This window comes from Oncorhynchus clarkii, chromosome 12, assembly GCF_045791955.1.
Source record: "Oncorhynchus clarkii lewisi isolate Uvic-CL-2024 chromosome 12, UVic_Ocla_1.0, whole genome shotgun sequence".
NCBI classification, from domain to species: domain Eukaryota; kingdom Metazoa; phylum Chordata; class Actinopteri; order Salmoniformes; family Salmonidae; genus Oncorhynchus; species Oncorhynchus clarkii.
In genome coordinates, this window is record NC_092158.1 from 16880264 (window position 1) to 16900537 (window position 20274).

A 20274-nucleotide genomic window follows, 5' to 3' on the forward strand; every position below is an offset into this window, starting at 1 on the left:
TGTGACCATACTGTATGTGTGTATATGGGTAGGATGAGTGTAGAGGTGTGTGTGAGCATACTGTATGTGTTTCTGTGTGCTGACTGTGCTTCTGCCTGCTCATCACATAGACAAAAGCCTTACATTTGCCATTTCCTTTCCTTGTCCATTTGAAAATACTCTTAGGACCCGTTTCTCAAACCCAGATTAAAAGAATCCTGGAGTAGGCCCAATTCTGGTTTAGTTAATCAAGAGCAAAAAATAGGATTTCATATAAACATCAGTTAACCTTGAATTACATACTCTTGGACTTTGACGGGGACTTTTTAAATAATAGTCAAAGAATAACTTAATAATGTCCATGAAACCAAATGATCAGTAATCTTTATTAAATTGTAATTTAGTCAAGGAGTAGGCCAAGGCCTCCCGGGTGGCGCAGTGGTTAAGGTCGCTGTACTGCAGCGCCAGCTGTGCCACCAGAGACTCTGGGTTTGCGCCCAGGCTCTGTCGCAACCGGCCGCGACCGGGGGGTCCGTGGGGCGACGCACAATTGGCCCAGCGTCGTCCAGGTTAGGGAGGGCTTGGCCGGTAGGGATATCCTTGTCTCATAGCGCACCAGCGACTCCTGTGGCGGGCCGGGCGCAGTGCACGCTAACCAAGGTTGCCAGATGCACGGTGTTTCCTCCGACACATTGGTGCGGCTGGCTTCTGGGTTGGATGCGCGCTGTGTTAAGAAGCAGTGCGGCTTGGTTGGGTTATGTATCGGAGGACGCATGACTTTCAACCTTCGTCTCTCCCGAGCCCGTACGGGAGTTGTAGCGATGAGACAAGATAGTAGCTACTAAACAATTGGATACCACGAAATTCGGGAGAAAAAGGGGTCAAATTCCCCCCCCCCCCCCCCCCCCCCCAAAAAAAAAAGGAGTAGGCCAAATCTGGGTCAGCGAAACAGATCCTTAATGTACATTTTTTTATTGTACTGTGTTTGCTGGTGATAAACCAAGGGAAAATGACTGCATCTCAAAATCATCATGGACACGTGCCAACATGGATACAGCATTTCCTTGTTCTTCCTAACATGAGGAACATCTCGTGTAGAGCGACATATAAAGTCGAGACGTGCAAAGAAAACTAAACCCATTGCAATGAAGTAAGGCTTACCGCTTATATAGATGTCATGGACTATTTTTATGATGTGAGAACTTTCTAATTGATGTCAAGGGCTCTTGACTCTATTGTTTCCATGTTAAGTCATTTTGATTTGTGACTGGACTGTTGTCGTCATGGCCAACCAGAGCTGGCCATGAAGGGTACCTCTTAGGACTTATAATGACTTCATAACACATTCATAAGCAGTATGTAAGCATGTCATGAATGTTTTTCCCCATGTATTTATGAAATGCTAATGTACTGCAGCATGTAGGGTTATGAATGTTATGTTAAGTCTCTATGTAGGTACCCTCAGTCCAGAGAGAATGAGAGCCATTCATCCACACAACCAACACTGTTAATCCCCTGAGTGTTGATATCCATATGTGCATATTACAAAAACACATTAATCTTATTAAAATAAGCGTTTACCTTTTAAAAGACAATGGCATCTCTATGCCATATTTATAAATATTTTTTTAATTTGTATTATTTTCTTTTTTGTATTAATGTTTTCTGCTTGTGGTTCATTATCAGTGGTATTTTCTATCTGAATATATTTTGCTAGCTTCTTACATTGTCCATTGTCCATGTAGAAGGTGTTGGTGTTTTGAATGTGTTTAGAATGCACTACACATGTCAGTCTTAACTGCATAACTAAAGCACAGTGAAAAATATCCTAGTATAAAGTTGGAAGAGGGAGGAACTTTGAGTTGCCTCAACTCAAATCACAGCAGTATGGAAGTTGAGCATAACATTGTCCTTTTGTTTTGTCATTTGTGAAGAGCACATTCACTAGCAATGGCTGGTGATAGAGCATCCCCTTTAGATAGAGCATCCCCTTTAGATAGAGCATCCCCTTTAGATAGAGCATCCCCTTTAGATAGAGCATCCCCTTTAGATAGAGCATCCCCTTTAGATAGAGCATCCCCTTTAGATAGAGCATCCCCTTTAGATAGAGCATCCCCTTTAGATAGAGCACCCCCTTTATCTTCCACCGTATGATTCTTTTGGTGGCCCATAACTCTACTCCACTGTTTGTTTTGCATTTTCAGAGGCAACTTTACAAATGTTGTTGTCGACATTGATAAAATGTTACAGTATATTGAAGCAGATAGGAAATGATGGATTTTGCCTTTTGAGGATATTTTATCTATGTCAGCTGTATTTGTGGGGAATTGACAGAGTATGGGCGCTTGAGTTAGAAAAGGTTTTCTGGTAAAATGCCCCTATTCAGCTATTTATGCACTTAAATTACTAATTTACTTGTTTCCATTTTGTATAGCATATTATTGCAACCAGGGTGTGATTCTGTGATCTTACATTGATTGATATACAGTATATCTCATATCCTATAACAGGATTTCCCACCTGTTGGCCAAATTCGGTCCGTGGGTGATTTTATTTGCCCCCCAAGTTTTTTGATAAAAAAATCATATACTTTTATTTTTGGACATAAAAATATAAAAACACCAGAAAAGCAGCCCCAATTGATTTTAATTTTGGAAATATGTTCCAAAGTATTACCACGCATAATAGAGATACAGTTGATGTCGGAAGTTTCCATACACCTTAGCCAAATACATTTAAACTCAGTTTTTCACAATTCCTGACATTTAATCCTAGTAAAAATTCCCTGCCTTAGGTTAGTTAGTATCACCACTTTATTTTAAGAATGTGAAATGTCAGAATAATAGTAGAGAGAATAATTTATTTCAGCTTTGATTTCTTTCATCACATTCCCAGTGGGTCAGAAGTTTACATACACTCAATTAGTATTTAGTAGCATTGCCTTTAAATTGTTTAACTTGGGTCAAACATCTCAGGTAGCCTTCCACAAGCTTCCCACAATATGTTGGGTGAATTTTGGCCAATTCCTCCTGACAGAGCTGGTGTAACTGAGTCAGGTTTGTAGGCCTCCTTGCTCACACACGCCTTTTCAGTTCTGCCCTCAATTTTCTATAGGATTGAGGTCAGGGCTTTGTGATGGCCACTCCAATACCTTGACTTTGTTGTCCTTAAGCCATTTTGCCACAACTTTGGAAATATGCTTGGGGTCATTGTCCATTTGGAAGACCCATTTCTGACCAAGCTTTAACTTCATGACTGATGTTGCCTCAATATATCCACATAATTTTCCTGCCTCATGATGCCATGTATTTTTTGAAGTGCACCAGTCCCTCCTTGTCATGACCTGACCTTAGAGATCCCTGTTTATTCTCTATGTTTTAGTTAGGTGTGACTAGGGTGGGTACTCTAGTTTTTGTATATCTTAGGTTTTTTCTTTGTTGGCCTAGTATGGTTCCCAATCAGAGGCAGCTGTCTATCGTTGTCTCTGATTGGGGATCATACTTAGGCAGCCCTTTTTCCCACCTTCAGTTGTGGCATCTTTGTTTGGTTGCATGTATTTTTGCACGACGTAGCTTTTCGTTCGGTGTATTGTTTATTGTTTTTTTGCTGGTTCACATTTTAATAAAATATGATGAACTCAAATCACGCTGCGCCTTGGTCTACCCTTAACGACGAACGTTACAATCCCGCAGCAAAGCACCCCCACAACATGATGCTGCCACCCCCATGCTTCACGGTTGGGATGGTGTTCTTCGGCTTGCTAGCCTCCCCCTTTTTCCTCCAAACATAACGATGGTCATTTTGGCCATACAGTTATATTTTTGTTTCATCAGACCCGAGGACATTTCTCCAAAAAGTATGATCTTTGTCCCCATGTGCAGTTGCCAACCGTGGTCTGACTTTTTTATGGCGGTTTTGGAGCAGTGGCTTCTTCTTTGCTGAGTGGCCTTTCAGGTTATGTTGATATAGGACTTGTTTTACCGTGGAATTAGATACTTTTGTACCTGTTTCCTCCAGCATCTTCGCAAGGTCCTTTGCTGTTGTTCTGGGATTGATTTGCACTTTTTGCACCAATCTCTAGGAGACAGAACGCGTCTCCTTCCTGAGCGGTATGACGGCTGCGTGGTCCCATGGTGTTTATACTTGCGTACTATTGTTTGTACAGATGAATGTGGTACCTTCAGGCATTTGGAAATTGATCCCAAGGATGAACCAGACTTGTGGAGGTCTACAATTTTTTTCTTAGGTCTAGGCTGATTTCTTTTGATTTTCCCATGATGTCAAACAAAGAGGGACTGAGTTTGAAGGTAGGCCTTGAAATACATCCACAGGTACACCTACAATTGACTCAAATGATGTCAATTAGCCTATAGGAAGCGTCTAAAGCCATTGCATAATTTTCTGGAATTTTCCACGCTGTTTAAAGGCACAGTCAACTTAGTGTACAGTATGTAAACTTCTGACCCACTGGAATTGTGATACAGTGACTTACAGTGCCTTGCGAAAGTATTCGGCCCCCTTGAACTTTGCGACCTTTTGCCACATTTCAGGCTTCAAACATAAAGATATAAAACTGTATTTTTTTGTGAAGAATCAACAACAAGTGGGACACAATCATGAAGTGGAACGACATTTATTGGATATTTCAAACTTTTTTAACAAATCAAAAACTGAAAAATTGGGCGTGCAAAATTATTCAGCCCCCTTAAGTTAATACTTTGTAGCGCCACCTTTTGCTGCGATTACAGCTGTAAGTCGCTTGGGGTATGTCTCTATGTCTCAGTTTTGCACATCGAGAGACTGAAATCAATATCAATATCAATGTAAAATCTTTCCACTTTCTCTATCTCTATGCTGTCTTTACTGGAGTAGGCTAAGGCCAGGATTCAATCCGGACTGCGGAAGATCCACGTTGTAGCACAGTTTGCATTTAACGGTCATTTCCAATTGAGCCAACATCTGCAGTGTTTACTTTGAACGCGATCTCCATGGCGACACTAACATGTATAGCCGAAAAGGGGCTATCGGATAGAATCTCGGGCCGAACTCTTACTCATAAACGTGATCTCTACACTACTGTTTTATCAGTGATACTACATAAGATCCCAGTTCCCATAACCTTTGGCTTTTGATATAGAGATTATCCAGTGCATTAATGTTTGCTGTGGCAATAATGCTCTTTAGTGAGTCAGAAGTGCACACCCAAACTCCTGTGCTTTGAGCCACTGTCAATTAAATTGCTGTATTATCACCATCATCCCTGTTGCATTCTTTGCTAAACACCACAAAAACCTGCCTTCGTTTATGTTGGACTGTCTGCAACATAACACTGAAAAAGCGTACATATTTGTTTGGCGACCATGATCTGTCAATGGTCGGTTCTTTCTTGACCAGTTCCAGCTTTTTAGGCCATTCTCTATTATAGTCATGTGTGTCTGCTATGAATATTCTGAATCGCCTGTAATCTGCATTCCATTTTGTACAGTTCGTATATTTGTCTAAATTAATAGTATGTTCTATAGTATATTCTGTTTCAAACAGGTACTTTATCAAAAAATGTGTGACAAAAATGTGTTATGGGCCACTGGCAATATGTAAATACAAATGTATTAGTGCTAAAAAAACAAATATAATTTATTTGTGCTTGTTCATATCAGTGAGAATACTATCACATTTTTTGGTGGAACTTTCAAACTCGAGAAGAGATTCCTTTAAAATTGTATTTTCTTTATGAAGAAGGAACTGATTCAGTCCTATATCCCAGCTCACCCTTCTTTCCTATCTGGTGGAAGGACCATAGAGGTTATGACTGACTGAGTGCCGTCTGTCTGTGAGAAGGCCATAACTTCTTGGTCACCTGGAACATCGAAGGACCAAATCCAGCGACCAGGTGAACCAATGGGGACCATCATCATTTCACCACCCAACCACTCGTCTATTTCTGGCCTATTGGTCTTCTTTCAGATGAATAACTGTGACTGCATCATGAATAATAGTATGTTATTTTGAATGTAATCTAGAAGGGATGGGACCTTTTTTTGAATGTAATCTCTCGGGATGGGGGGGATTGCCACTGGTTATTTTGTAAATATGAAAAAGCATTTTTTTTTTATCCCTGTGCAGATATGTTTTACTTGCTGGCTGAATGATGTCGAGTGAGAGTCAGAGTGTACACGGTCATACGTTTGTGAGTATGATGCCCCTGAACTGCGGTGTGTGTGTGTGTTTTTTTTTCTCCCAGCAGATTGTGTCACTGCTTACGTAACATTCAATTCTATCAATCAAATCTTTGTGCATCATGCGAGTAACTTCTCTGCAGTTAATGGAATTGTTCCTTGTAAACACTGTGCATTTAATAAAGGTGATATGTCTTACAATAAGTTGTCTCCTTTCATAATGTCAGTTATAATTTACAATACCAATCTCATGCGTTATGATCCGTGAGGTTGTGTACATCTAAATAATTTATAGAACACCAAGCTGATTGAATTATCTGAGATATGGGTGTCTTTGTGCAGCTGTTCAATTGTTAGCAAGTTATGTGAAATTGTAAACCGGATATGCCAATAATATCTCATCAATTCACATGATATATTGCAAGTAGGCTACCGACCTGCAGGAGAATTCCATAGCACGCTCCCAATCTTGTACCCCAGTAGCCTCACCAGATCCATGCATCTCATAAATCACATTGATTTACTGCTCCTGCTCCACCATCAGGGCACACCATAGCAAAATGTTTTGGCAACAGAAAATGAGTTACTTGTTCAGATAGCTGTTCTTTCCAGGGAGGTACTTTCTTACATTTTGTGCCTACTGAATATGACCCAACTCTCTATTCTGTCTGATAGACAGGCAGAGTATCTAAGCAGTGTTGATTGATACTTGATATGTGCACCCACCATTGCGTCTGGTGGCTATTTTAAAAGAGCCAGCCCTCGCAGTTTTATGAAAGGAATTCCAAGGTCAAAGTTGGGATCTAACAAACACAGTTAAATGACAACGGCAGCTTGCCCGTAGCAAAGGTCCTGATACACAGTCAAATCAAAACTAGCAGTGTGAAGTGGTCCCTAGGACAGTTCTTACATTTCCTCCCCAACTGGTTATTTGGTATTTTATTAGGATTCCTGGGGTCCACACAAAACATGAAACATAATACAGAATGACATAATACAGAACATCATTAGACAAGAATAGAACTACATACATTTTTAAAAGGCACATGTAGCCTGCATATACACACAAACTATCTAGGTCAAATAGAGGAGCATCGTTGTGCCGGTTTGCTTTCTGGTTTTGAAAGCAGGTTTGCTGTTTAATTGAGCAATATGAGATGGAAGGAAGCTCCATGCAATAAGGGCTCTATATAATATTGTACGCTTTCTTGAATTTGTTCTGGATTTGGGGACTATGAAAAGAGCCCTGGTGGCATAAGTGTGTGTCAGAGCTGTGTGTAAATTGACTATGTAATTTTCAACACGTTTCTTATAAGAATAAGTGATGCAGTCAGTCTCTCCTCAACTCTTAGCCAAGAGAGACTGCCATGCATAGTATTTATATCAGCCCTCTGATTACAATTAAGAGCAAAACACGCCGCTTTGTTCTAGGTTAAGATTTGGGGACCACAAATTATTCTCTTAGTGCTTGGTCGATTTTATTAGGCACAAAATGGAGTGGTTCTCTATCTGAATTGACCCAATATAAAAAATTAAAAACCAAATTTTTCGTTGCAAAACATTTTGCTACAGTGTGCCCTAATGAGCATAACCTTTGTTGCAGTCATTTAGGCCAGGATTCGATCAGCGGTAACCTGTGTAAACTGACAAATAGTTTTTCATTGCTTTTAAAACAATTTTTTAAAGCGTGTAGGAGGGTGAACTGTGATAGAGCTGTCAAATCAACAAGCAGCTCCTGCATTGGATGCACGAGTAAAAATCCCATGCAGCAGTGTTACAAGTTTTTACACTGATTTTAACCTATTACTTCCTTAAAATGAATTACAATGTGTCATTTCCATATAGCTTACAATTCCTGTGGTTTGTGACAATGACCACCAGAGCTCACAGATTTGACAGCTCTAACACGGTTACACCACCAACACAACCCCACAGAAAAAGCTTATTGGTGGTTCCAAACTTCTTCCATTTAAGGATGGAGACCACTGTGTTCTTGGGGACCTTCAATGCTGCAGACATGTTTTTATACCCTTCCCCAGAACTGTGCACAATCCTGCCTTGGCATTCTACAGTTAATTCCTTCAACCTCCTGACTTGGTTATTACTCTGACATGCACTGTCAACTGTGGCACCTTTATATAGACCGGTGTGTGCCTTTCCAAATCATTTCAGTTTATAGACACTAGGGCCTACTTGTTTCCATAGTGAGTGCAGTGTGTTGCTCACTGCTCAGTCATACTAGTAGTAAAAAGGTGCAGGCATTGATGTGCAGTGAGAGGTCAAAGTACACAGGGTCCATTGGTCTTTACAACCAGGGAAGTTGGTGCTGCACAATAGTATTTTGTTGAGCCTTGCTTTTGTAACCTTGTTTGGTACACACCCAGTTAAATAAAATAACTCCTTAAAAGGGATACTGCGAGATTCTGGAAATTAAGCAATTTTTCTACTTACCCAGAGTCAGGTGAAATTGTAAATACAATTGTAGGTACTGTTGAGTATGCTAATGTACCTGTAGACATCCAGTCATTGCTTAACTCTAGTTAGCATTGGCTCACAAAACTGCCTCTAACTTTCTTCATACTGCACGCAAAGACAAAAATGGTATCCACAAGTTCGCATGACACGGGGGAACTAGAAAATGGCTTTATTCCCAGAATCTCACACTATCCCTTTATAGCCTAGCCCATTGTGATACATATAACCTTTTACACTAGCAGATCCAAACCAAAACTGTACTGGATAAGGGTTGGATATTTTCTTCTCACATTGTCCTTTCCAGCAACTATGGTGGATGACTAACCAGGCCAGCTCAGTTCGGCTCAGTAGTGTGAAGAGCCCTATACAGTAGCCAAATAAGACACCAAAGATCAAGAGGGAGGGGCTTGGTTTCATCAAAAGCTGTGCGCAGTTTATTGTATTCTAAATTTACATTAAAAATAAAAAAAAGTCTGCCCATATCCTAGAACCATTATGAAAGTTAACGCACAAATTCAATATACATCTCATTGTATTTTACAGAGGATAAGAGTATAGGCATGGAGGTGGTATGATTCATTACAAGGCTTAAAAGAATCAGAGAAACTAAAATAATAAATAGAAGGTGCTATCCTTAGCTGAGAAAAAATAATCATTCTTCAGTCGAACAAAAAACAATGCCTGCAATGTGGAAAGTCTCGCGCTCCCCTTCCTCAAAGAAAGTAACACAAATGAACTTAAGGAATCTGGGCCTACAGAAGCAGAGAGATGGAGAAGAGTAGAGTGCGATCGATGAGAATGGGAGACTAGTTCTTCTGTACAGGTGCATAAATTAGAAACAACATCTGGTGGTTACACACAGCTTCTCACTAGAACAATCAACAGCTAAGAAAAATGTCAGAGACAAGATCTTGTTTTTCTGCTCCTAGTATTGTATTATTTTATCTGCTAAGTGAATGCAGATGTCTCGAGTTTCTCTTGAGTTTTGCTGTTAGTGCAGCAAGTTGATGTTATAGTCAGACGATGTCACAAAGGAGGGAAGGACCAACCGGAGCTGAGAGATAAACACATTGCATTGTTTTCTTTTTAAAGCTACTGCAGATTCCAATATGATGTTTTTCTATTTCAAACAAAAAAGTTTTAAAAAGTTCCTAAATTATTCAGCATGTCAGTTTTTTTTGCAATATCACATTTTTCGGAAAAACTCAAATCATGTTTCAAGTAACCGTTTAAAATGGTTGGCGAGAGAAAGCGTCGGGATATTTTCTCTCTCCCTTTTTAATGATGAGGTCATTAAAAGTCATGCACAATGCAAAGAACCTCATGCAGTAGTTTATGGTTAACTATCCAAGCACTTTTTATTTGTTAAGTCATAAATACACACAGCAGCTTCACCATAGGGTGTCTGGTTCCTCTTCAGGTTTTGAATGTGGGGTATTTATAAGGAGATCATTTTGCATGAGAACAGGAAGAGAGATCTGCCACATCTACCTAATGCTTACCTGCTAAAGGAACAAATTTGTTGTGTAGAACTGATTATCAACATTTGATATATATATATATATATATATATATATAATCTCTCGCTCGCTTAGCGCTGCGCACTCATCCACTTGCACTTTCCCCAATCGCTCCCGCTCTCCTTTTTTATGGTTGTACACAAATGTAACAAAGGTGACAGACCTGAAATTACAATCACCAAAAAACAAACCCCAAAAGATCCTGCTGCCCGCCCGTCACTGGCAGTGGCAGCACAGAGGACAAAGTCTGCGTGGTGTTGGGATATCATCAAAGAGGAGGTGGTGGAGGCTCCTTAGAGCTCCTAGAGCTGCTGTTGTAACCGCCAGTACCGCTCTCCCTGAGGTTGAGGTTCTCCAGGGCCACGTCTAAAGGCATGATATCCACGCAGCCCATGGCCCCAAAGCTGGCAAAGTCTCGCCGCTCGTCCTCGTCCGAAGAGGAGCTCTCCTCGCGCATCAGCGTGCTCAACAGCAGCTCCTGGACAAACAGGCTGCGGTCGGCGCGCTCACCCTCCAGCGCCTGCCGCTCCGCCTCCGACATCTTGGGCTCATTCAAACTGTAGGAGGACAGAGAGGAGGATACCTGGTTAACACAGACCAGAGGGACTACATGAAGGAAATGGGAGAGACGGTTCAAGGTAGTGGGAGAAAAGACCTGGGTAGGCCTGTGGATGCTGAGAACAGATTGCGGTGGGAGACACCATGTAAAGGGGGTTGGGAGACACCATGTAAAGGGGGTTGGGAGACACCATGTAAAGGGGGTTGGGAGACACCATGTAAAGGGGGTTGGTAGTAGAGGCTGATTAATTAGGGCCGATTTCAAGTTTTCATAAATTCGGTAATCTGTATTTTTGGACACCGATTATGACCGATCACATTGCATTCCGCGAGGAAAATGCATGCAGGCTTGACCACCTGTTACACGAGTGCAGCAAGGAGCCAAGGTAAGTTGCTAGCTGGCATTAAACGTATCTTATAAAAAACAATCAATCTTCACATAATCACTAGTTAACTACACATGGTTGATGATATTACCAGGTTAACTAGCTTGTCCTGTGTTGCATATAATCAATGCGGTGCCTGTTACTTTATTATGAAATCACAACCTATTTCGCCAAACGGGGGATGATTTAACAAAAGCGCATTCGCAAAAAAAAAATCACAATCGTTGCACAAATGTACCTAACCATAAGCATCAACACCTTTCTTAAAATCAATATCACAAGTATTCATTTTTTTAAACCTGCATATTTAGTTAAAATAAATTCATGTTAGCAGGCAATATTAACTAGAGAATTTGTGTCACTTCTCTTGCGTTCATTGCACGCAGAGTCAGGGTATATGCAACAGTTTGGGCAGCCTGGCTCGTTTCGAACTAATTTGCCAGAATTTTACATAATTATGACATAACATTGAAGGTTGTGCAATGTAACAGCAATAACTTAGACTTAGGGATGCCACCCGTTCAATAAAAAATGGAACGGTTCCGTATTTCACTGAAATAATAAACTTATTGTTTTCGAAATTATACTTTCCAGATTTGACCATATTAATGACCAATGGCTCGTATTTCTGTGTTTATTATAATTAAGTCTATGATTTGATAGAGCAGTCTGACTGAGAGGTGGTAGGCAGCAGCAGGATCGTAAGCATTCATTCAAACTTGACTGCGTTTACCAGCAGCTCTTAGCAATGTTTGCTTCACAGCGTGATGCCTATCAACTCAAGCTTAACAACTCCTGAGATTAGGCTGGCAATACTAAAGTGCCTATTAGAACATCCAATAGTCAAAGGTAGTCAAATGGTATATAGAGAAATAGTTGACGCGTCATAATAACTACAAACTTAAAACTTCTTAACGGGGAATATTGAACCACCAGCTTTCATATGTTCTCATGAGCAAGGAACTTTTTTTTTTTTTTACATGGCACATATTGCACTTCTACTTTCTTCTCCAACACTGTGTTTTTGCATTATTTAAACCAAATTAAGCATGTTTTATTATTTATTTGAGACAAAATAGATTTTATTTATGTATTATATTAAGTTAAAATAAGTGTTCATTGATGTATTGTTGTAATTGTCATTATTACACAAACACACACACACAGTCCGATTAAAATCGGTATCACCTTTTGGTCCTCCAATAATTGGTATCGGCGGTGAAAAATCATAATCAGTGGACCTCTAGTTGAGGTAAGGGTGTTGGGAGACGACACCGCGTAAGGGGGCTTGGGAGACGACACCGCTGTCATGACGTTCTGTTGGTGAGGTTTATGACCCCCATCAATACCTTTCCCCCTTTTCTCTCTCTATAGATTTGACTCTTGGAAAGACTTTGTTAACATAGAGAGAATATAGTAACATCAAAAGGTTGGGAACGGAACAATATTTCTGTAATCCAACCAGTTGAAAGTATCTGTTGGTACTTAAAAAATATGATGTCAGATCAGTTGTTGTCTGAAACATTATTACTGACGATAGGACGACATAAACTGTATCTTGGAAAGTCTACACATTCTAGTTATCGGATTCACATGGAATTGTTGTGCAATTTAAATGTTTAAATATGAAACTCTTTGTGAAAATATTAAATGTAATTTTAGCTTCTAAATTAGAGAATTGTTTTCATAAGTAAACTCTGCTCACTCAGTGGCCCCCGCCCAATTGAACAGACATTGGTTGTGAACTAGGAAACACGCCCTTCTCTCCACCACTACAAAAGCCCATTGACGAGAGTCAACCTGGTGTTCCCGATGACGTGAGGACTGCGGTCCATACATTTAAAAGGGCTAATATCAACTACAGAACTAAGCCAACCTCAGCGTGAGCTCTGGTTGTGAATAGTTGAAAGACTACAACCTAACGAAATTATCATTGTGTTCCCGATGACGTGAGGACTGATGTCCATACGTTTAGAAGAGCGAATTTCAACGTGGAAGTGACGATCGACACGCTGGAAGGATGAATTTAGACTATACCAGCCAGAATATAGCATGAGCTTATAGTATGGCAACTTGATTTGAACTTTGAACTCTTATTCACTAAAGAAGTGATACATCCTAGACGTTGAGTTAGCAGCAGCAGCTGTAAACGTGGGCTAGGAAAGGACGGACAATCTCTTCAGAAAGACAGGGTACTACAACAGATCCATTCTACCACACAACGATGGTACTACAACGTATCCGTTCTACCACAATACATATTCTTCCAAGGACAAGGGATCTCTCTGCTAGGCAACCCAGCCTTCCATCTACCACTAATATATCGAAGCGCAGCGCAGAGTAAATATTTATTTTATTTTCCTTTTCCAAATGGGCAGCAATTTAGAATGCATTAGATTCTGTATTTACGATAGCATAGCTTCATGAGGTCCTATAGAGACCCAATCCGTTGGTTTCTCAGTCTTCTCGCGCTTTCATTCAAACTCAACCCCCTTTCTTTGTGTAACCAGCCGTCATATCGGCTCCGTCCGCTAGGGACGTTTTCTTGTATGACATAATTAGTAATCAATGTATGATCCATCCTGTGTATATGTAATTCTGTGTGATTATTTAGGTATTTAGTACATAAATAATTAAACCAAATTTTCTACTGCTGATTCAACTTGTTAGCCACGGTTTGTGACGATAACCAAGAATTTTACGATGTTCAGATGTGACTGCTATTGATATAAAAGATTCCCAGGTCTTTAAGAGTTTATTCGGGAGACAACAGCTCTATAAATATTATTCCGTGGTGCCCAGATTTCCTAGTTAATTACATTTACATGATTAGTTTAATCAGGTAATATTAATTACAGAGAAATTATTTTATAAAATATCATGTCATATCACTTAATCTGGCATAGCAAAGACACGACACCGAGTAGGTGTCGACCCACGACACTGCGGGGGGGTGGGAGATGACCCCCTACGACACCACGTAGGGGGGAGACGACACTGCGTAGGGGGACAAACAGGAGGATAAGGGAGGCCATGCCACAGGGAGTTGATAGGAACAACTTGGGTCCTGGGAGCTGTAACAATGTGGTAGAAGTCCAGAAGTCTGCAGAACATTGATCCATTTTTAAAAACACTAAGTAGAAGGCTCTGTCCACGAGTAGACAACTCACCGTGTGAGCAGGAACTGGGAGCTGTGGGAGGCCATGGGATTGCTCTCGGCCACGCCGACCGAGTTGGCGCTGGGAGGTGGGATGGTGGCACTGATGTTGCCGCCGGGGTTAGAGCGTCGTGTGGCATTCCTGGCCGTCTCCAGCTGCTGGCGGGCCGCCTGGGCCTGCTGGCGCTCCAGCTGCAGCTGCATCTGTAGCTGCTGCAGCTGAGACGCAGACGGGCCCGACGAGTTGAGCTGGCCACCCGCCGAGCGCCGCACGCCCGACAGTTGAGACAATAGCTCTGTGGGGAGGGGAGATGAATGATTTTGAGATCATTTTGGTGACAGTCAAATGAACATTCTCCAGTATAGACACGCTGTTGGGAGACACCACACTACTGTAGGGGTGTCACAGTGCTTTGGACAAGAGACATTACACAGTGGTTATACTTCATTGGAGACAGGAGCCATTCAGTCTCATGGAGAGAGAATTTTACTTATTTTATGTCAAATGACTCCATGAGTAACCAAGTACATAGGAGCCACAAGAGGGGAGAAACTATAGAATCTCTAACCATTTCTATGAGGAAGACCCTGTTTGCAGTTATACTGACAGACAGACTGGTCAGACCAGGTGTACTGCTCACCTGCTATAGGGTCCATGGCTTCCCTGTTACTGGGGGAGTAAGAGGAACTCTGTGAGGAAGAGAGCCCCCCAGTGGAGCTGCTAGTAAAGTGCATGTTGGTCCTGCGTGCCCTAGGACCGCCCAGCCCACGACCGTGGTGGAACATCCGACGCACGTGCCGGACGCCACTGGACTCATCGTAAAACACAGTGGGTTAAGGAGTACAGACCAAGGGGCTCGCAAGTAACTGGAATAGTCACATCCACAGACGTGTATAGTTGTCGCATCCACAAAGGTAGGTAGGCACACACAAGCAGACCACACACACACACACACACACACACACACACACACACACACACACACACACACACACACACACACACACACACACACACACACACACACACACACACACACACACACAGTCGAGCTGCGTAAAAGGATATTAAGTCTCTAGGTGCTCTGTGTTCAAGTGTGAGATGAGCAGCAAAGTCGTCAGTCACGTGATTGGGGTCCCCGCCCGGCAACGCAGCACATATTGGACAGATCTGAAATGAAGCAGTAAGCACCCTCTGGATATATTCAACTGACCATTCACAAGCATCAGTTGTCAAATAATTATTTGAGAATTGCGTTAATGCTTCCATGAGCCCTGGAATCAAATTTGGATGTATGAGATGTCATTGGATGCAATGTTTCCCCTAGATTTTTAGAGGTGGTAAACACCAAAACATTCTATTGAAAGAAATGGAGCCCACATTTTTTCAGGCAGAATAGCAACAGAGCTAGACTGAGGGACCAGTCTGTCCTGTCTTAGTGATGCTAGATGAAACACTAGGATGATATCCCCCACTTACCACCTCTGTGGAAGTCTCTGCATGGTCTGAGGTGACATGCTCCTGTAGGGATGTCTCTGTGTAGCCCATTTTACCACAGTAAGGACAGGAAAAGCTCTGGGGCTGCTCTACTGAGAACGCCTCGCCGCCGTAATACAGGTCTGCAAAGCAAAACCATCCATCTTTAGAGTCACATTAATAATAATCGGCATAATACAACAAACCTCATATCGAATAATAATCACATTGAATTTGTTGAGCACATTTCACATGCTCAAAGCGCATAAGGTAGAAAACAAAAATACATTTCAAATTCATCATGCAAATACACTGAAAGCAAAATGATCAACAAAAATCTAATTAATAATAACATTAAGTGCGAAGAGTTTTCCGGACCACATGACCTGACCAGGAAGAACAACAAGATAGCCCTGCTGGGTCACGTGGGCAGGAAAAAAAACTCCTGTCCCTTCTCATAATGTAACATGTTTAATCTACACTGCAGATGTCCTTACCAAAGTCTACCCTGGTTAATATACACTGCAGATGTCCTTACCAAAGTCTACCCTGGTTAATCTACACTGCAGATGTCTTTACCAAAGACTACCCTGGTTAATCTACACTGCAGATGTCCTTACCAAAGACTACCCTGGTTAATCTACACTGCAGATGTCCTTACCAAAGTCTACCCTGGTTAATCTACACTGCAGATGTCCTTACCAAAGTCTACCCTGGTTAATCTACACTGCAGATGTCCTTACCAAAGTCTACCCTGGTTAATATACACTGCATGGCGTGCTCCGACGTGTGTCTCGTTGTGGTAGCTCCGCTCTCGTAGCACGATGCGCACAGGTCGTAGTCGTAGCAAATTAAACACTTGTACCGGCGCCCTCTGAAGTTCCCTTTTAAACACGCGTCACAGCTCACACCTGCAAAACAAGGGGGAGGATTCAATGTCAAAATGTACAGGCTAATAGCCCATTAAGGTAGTGCAGTAGGACACTGTGTGCAGACAGTCAGAAAGAGAGGCTGGATGACATTGGCACTAACCCACAAATGTGAATAGAGAGGAATTTTTCAAATCCACCGAACATCAATAGCAGGTCATTAATGAATGTCAGTGTGTGTGTGTGTGTACCTGGCTAGAACAGAATAATAGGGTCCCATCTTGTCCAGTTCTCATGCATTTGTACGTAATCATTTGCATTTGTTGTTGCAAGTGCAAAACAGGCCTTTATATCACAGTGCAGTAAATTAAGCAGGCCTAAACAGCAGATGGACAGACGAGATGATCAGGAGAAAAGAAACAGAGTGTATAGACAGTGAAAATTAAAAGAAACACAAAACTGTCATCTAGCTGTCCCTTCGTGGTTTTTCTCGATCATATCACGTGGTGATTGCAGTGATACTGTACTGATACACATGACTGTAGTTTCCTCCTTCCAAAAGGCACTATGTAAACTGCTATAACCAGCAGTTCAACTTTGTTAGTGCTGCTGAAATGAGACCATTTCACCGCTGTCATAAAGCCAAGGCATTTGACACATGTCCCTCCTTAGGTAACTGACAAAGAAAGAATCAAAATTGTGAAACTGAAAAAGGTTAGGCTATGCTGCTTGCTGTTTATTGCTCACATTTAGGGTACGTTCGTAAATTCACTCTGGAGTGCCAAAGTAAACTCTGGGCATTCTTAAATTCAGAGAGTTGTCATATTGTCCAGTTTGTAAATTCAGAGCGTTTCGCTCTTGGAGCGCACAATGGATGCTCTGGCTGAGGAATAGGGTTGATCCGAGTGTTCCGACCTAACAATGGCAGTCAAGCACCCAAGCTAACTTGCTAAAGTTGGCTAGCTTGCCAGCTACTTCCAGACACAAATGAGAGAACACCTCACTGACAATTTTACTCGGCCTAGCTGTTTTCATGTCATCTAGAGCAAGGGTTCCTTCAGACGAGAGCGCTCTGAAATCGGAGTAGGGCTCCCGAGTGGCGCAGCGGTCTAAGGCACTGCATCTCAGTGCTAGAGGCGTTACAACCTGGAATCGAACCAGGGTCTGTAGTATCACAACCGGCCGTGATTGGGACTCCCATAGGGCGGCGCACAATTGGCCCAGCATCGTCCTGGTTAGGCCGTCAATGTAAATAAGAATTTGTTCTTAACTGACTTGCCTATTTAAATAAAGGTTCAATAAAAGATAGCCAGAATTAATTTACGAACACACCCACAGTCACACAATTCTGAGAACTTCTGTACTGATCTATCATTAAATTGTCTGGATTCTCCAAATTGAGAATTTGCCCTTGCTCTGTGATGACAACAGCCCTTGACTTCCCATTCTTGATGCCAATAAAGCACTAATGGAAAAAAAAATGACACCAAATCATTTAGTTACACCCCTTGCTACACTACTCAAATGGTTTTCAGATGCCTGGTGTCTGTCACACCTATGGGTGTCTATGCAATGCTTGTCTGGACTCTGGATAAAGGTGTGCTGCTTAGGCAAACATCCTATTTGGAACTGTATGTCATTTTGACATAACTATGGAGGGACAGTGACTGAGAACACTTTCACCATACACTGACAGGCCTTCCTTCATAAGTGCACAGATCCTTAGTTAGCTAACGTTATAGGAGAAAAAATCCAGACCTGGCTATTCATCCAGACCTAATATGACGTAGTCCAACAAGTGAGTCCAGCAAGCCAGACAGATGTCGAAGTAGCTATCAAGTAGGTTGATGCCGGGTGTTCTCCAAAACCGTGCTCTAACAGGGTCAACTTAACTAGCTAGCTAACTTATACTAGTTAGTCGATTCACTCTGTTTGCAGTTAGCTAGCATACTCTACTGATCCAATGAGTTAGCTAATTAGCTAAAGAATGTAACCATAACACCGGTAGCTAGATAACGTTAATTAAGTGAAGGTAGAAGACGGGCGAACTAGTTAGTAAACTAGGTAGCAGCTAGCTAGCTGCCTGGTTAAGTTTGGGCCACTGTGATTGAGGCCTCAAACTACCTTGATGACAGTGCATTCAGTGACCAAACCCTTCTTGGGTGGCATGGAGTATTTCAGCACTTAGTCCAGTTAAATAACTTGTTAACTAAACTACCTACGAAAACAATGTGGCCATACCAACACACACCACGCATTCACCCTTCCTAAAAAAGGCCAGTCTGGAAACTTAACTACTAGGCTAACGACGTTGTCATTGAAGAAAGCTAGCTAGCCAACGTCCTAGCTATAGCAACTGGCAGTCGGACCATCACTTTAGCTAGCTACGTTAGATAGCAAGCTACCTAGCATTAGCTAACTCGCTAGAATAAGAAACGACCGCTCACTAGAAGTATTACTTCTTTGAAACATGACTGTTCATAAATACGGAGACTGTCGTTATCAAGAATCAGCCTGGTTCTACTCAGCAATCAGGAGGTTGAGAAAATTCATGGTGGCCGCCATCATGAGCCCTGTCCAATGCATTGCAATACAAAACATGGCAACCCACTGACCAACCCCAGGAAGCTAATGTTAGCTATGGACGTCTATTTTTCACTTACCCTCATGTCGGGACATCCTACAGACGATGACACAGCCCCCTCCTCGGCCTCCCTAGCACGGATCACGCAGAAAATATACAGCTTTTAAGAGATAAACCTGGGACGCGATTTCTATTTCGTATTTTCTCTTTAAGATGGATCCTGAGCTTACAGTTCTGTGCTTCCCCCTCCCTGGCTGTCACGAAGAAGTACTGAGACAGAGAATTCGCAGTCTGCTGAAGAAACACTAGGGGGTGCCCTTCACAATAATGTGGTTGTTCAACTGAAGAGGGTATAAAAAAAAAATCTGCCTATAGAATCCATTTTATGATTCAGCCACCTTTTGTATTCAAAAGGTGAGACAAGAAAACTATTTTCCCAATGCAATCCCTGACTAGTTTGATGTAAAAAAAATATATATATATACATACAGTACCAGTAAAAAGTTTGGACACACCTACTCATTCAAGGGTTTTTCTTTATTTGTTTTAACTATTTTCTACATTGTAGAATAATAGTGAAGACATCAAAGTAGCCACCCTTTGCCTTGATGACAGCTTTGCACATTCTTGGCATTCTCTCAACCAGCTTTGCCTGGAATGCTTTTCCAACAGTCTTGAAGGAGTTCCCACATATACTGAGCACTTGTTGGCTGCTTTTCCCTCAATCTGCTGTCCAACTCATCTAAAAAAATCTCAATTGGGTTGTCAGGTGATTGTGGAGGCCAGGTCAGCTGATGCAGTACTCCATCATTCTCCTTCTTGGTCAAATAGCCCATACACAGCCTGGAGGTGTGTTTTGGGTCATTATCCTATTGAAAAACAAATGATAGTCCCACTTGGCACAAACCAGATGGGATGGCATATCTCTGCAGAATGCTATGGTAGCCATACTGGTGAAGTGTGCCTTGAATTGTAAATAAATTACAGACAATGTCACCAGCAAAGCACTCCCACACCATCACATCTGACATCTCCTCCTCCATGCTTCACGGTGGGAACCACGTGTGCGTAGATCATCCTTACTCCTACTTTT

General features: G+C 41.8%; 1 protein-coding gene across 1 annotated transcript; it reads right to left on the bottom strand.

The window, feature by feature from the left end:
* Positions 1-9037: 9037 nt before the first annotated feature.
* LOC139422787 (E3 ubiquitin-protein ligase KCMF1-like) lies at positions 9038-19442 on the bottom strand. The gene is made up of 7 exons (XM_071174138.1): positions 19261-19442; positions 16472-16639; positions 15732-15871; positions 15321-15422; positions 14893-15070; positions 14265-14547; positions 9038-10707 (listed from the first exon to the last, which is right to left on the bottom strand). Exons 1-7 carry the CDS (start codon positions 19274-19276, stop codon positions 10419-10421), a joined length of 1176 nt encoding a protein of 391 aa, XP_071030239.1. The 5' UTR covers positions 19277-19442; the 3' UTR covers positions 9038-10418.
* Between the last annotated feature and the right edge of the window lie 832 nt (positions 19443-20274).

What these genes read in the sequence shown, in the direction of transcription:
- LOC139422787 (XM_071174138.1), bottom strand. An exon ending in ATTAACCAGGGTAGACTTTG is followed by an intron (nt 15,872 to 16,471) that starts GTAAGGACATCT and finishes TTTGCTTTGCAG; the next exon opens with ACCTGTATTACGGCGGCGAG. An exon ending in TCCCAGTTCCTGCTCACACG is followed by an intron (nt 10,708 to 14,264) that starts GTGAGTTGTCTA and finishes GTCCTCCTACAG; the next exon opens with TTTGAATGAGCCCAAGATGT.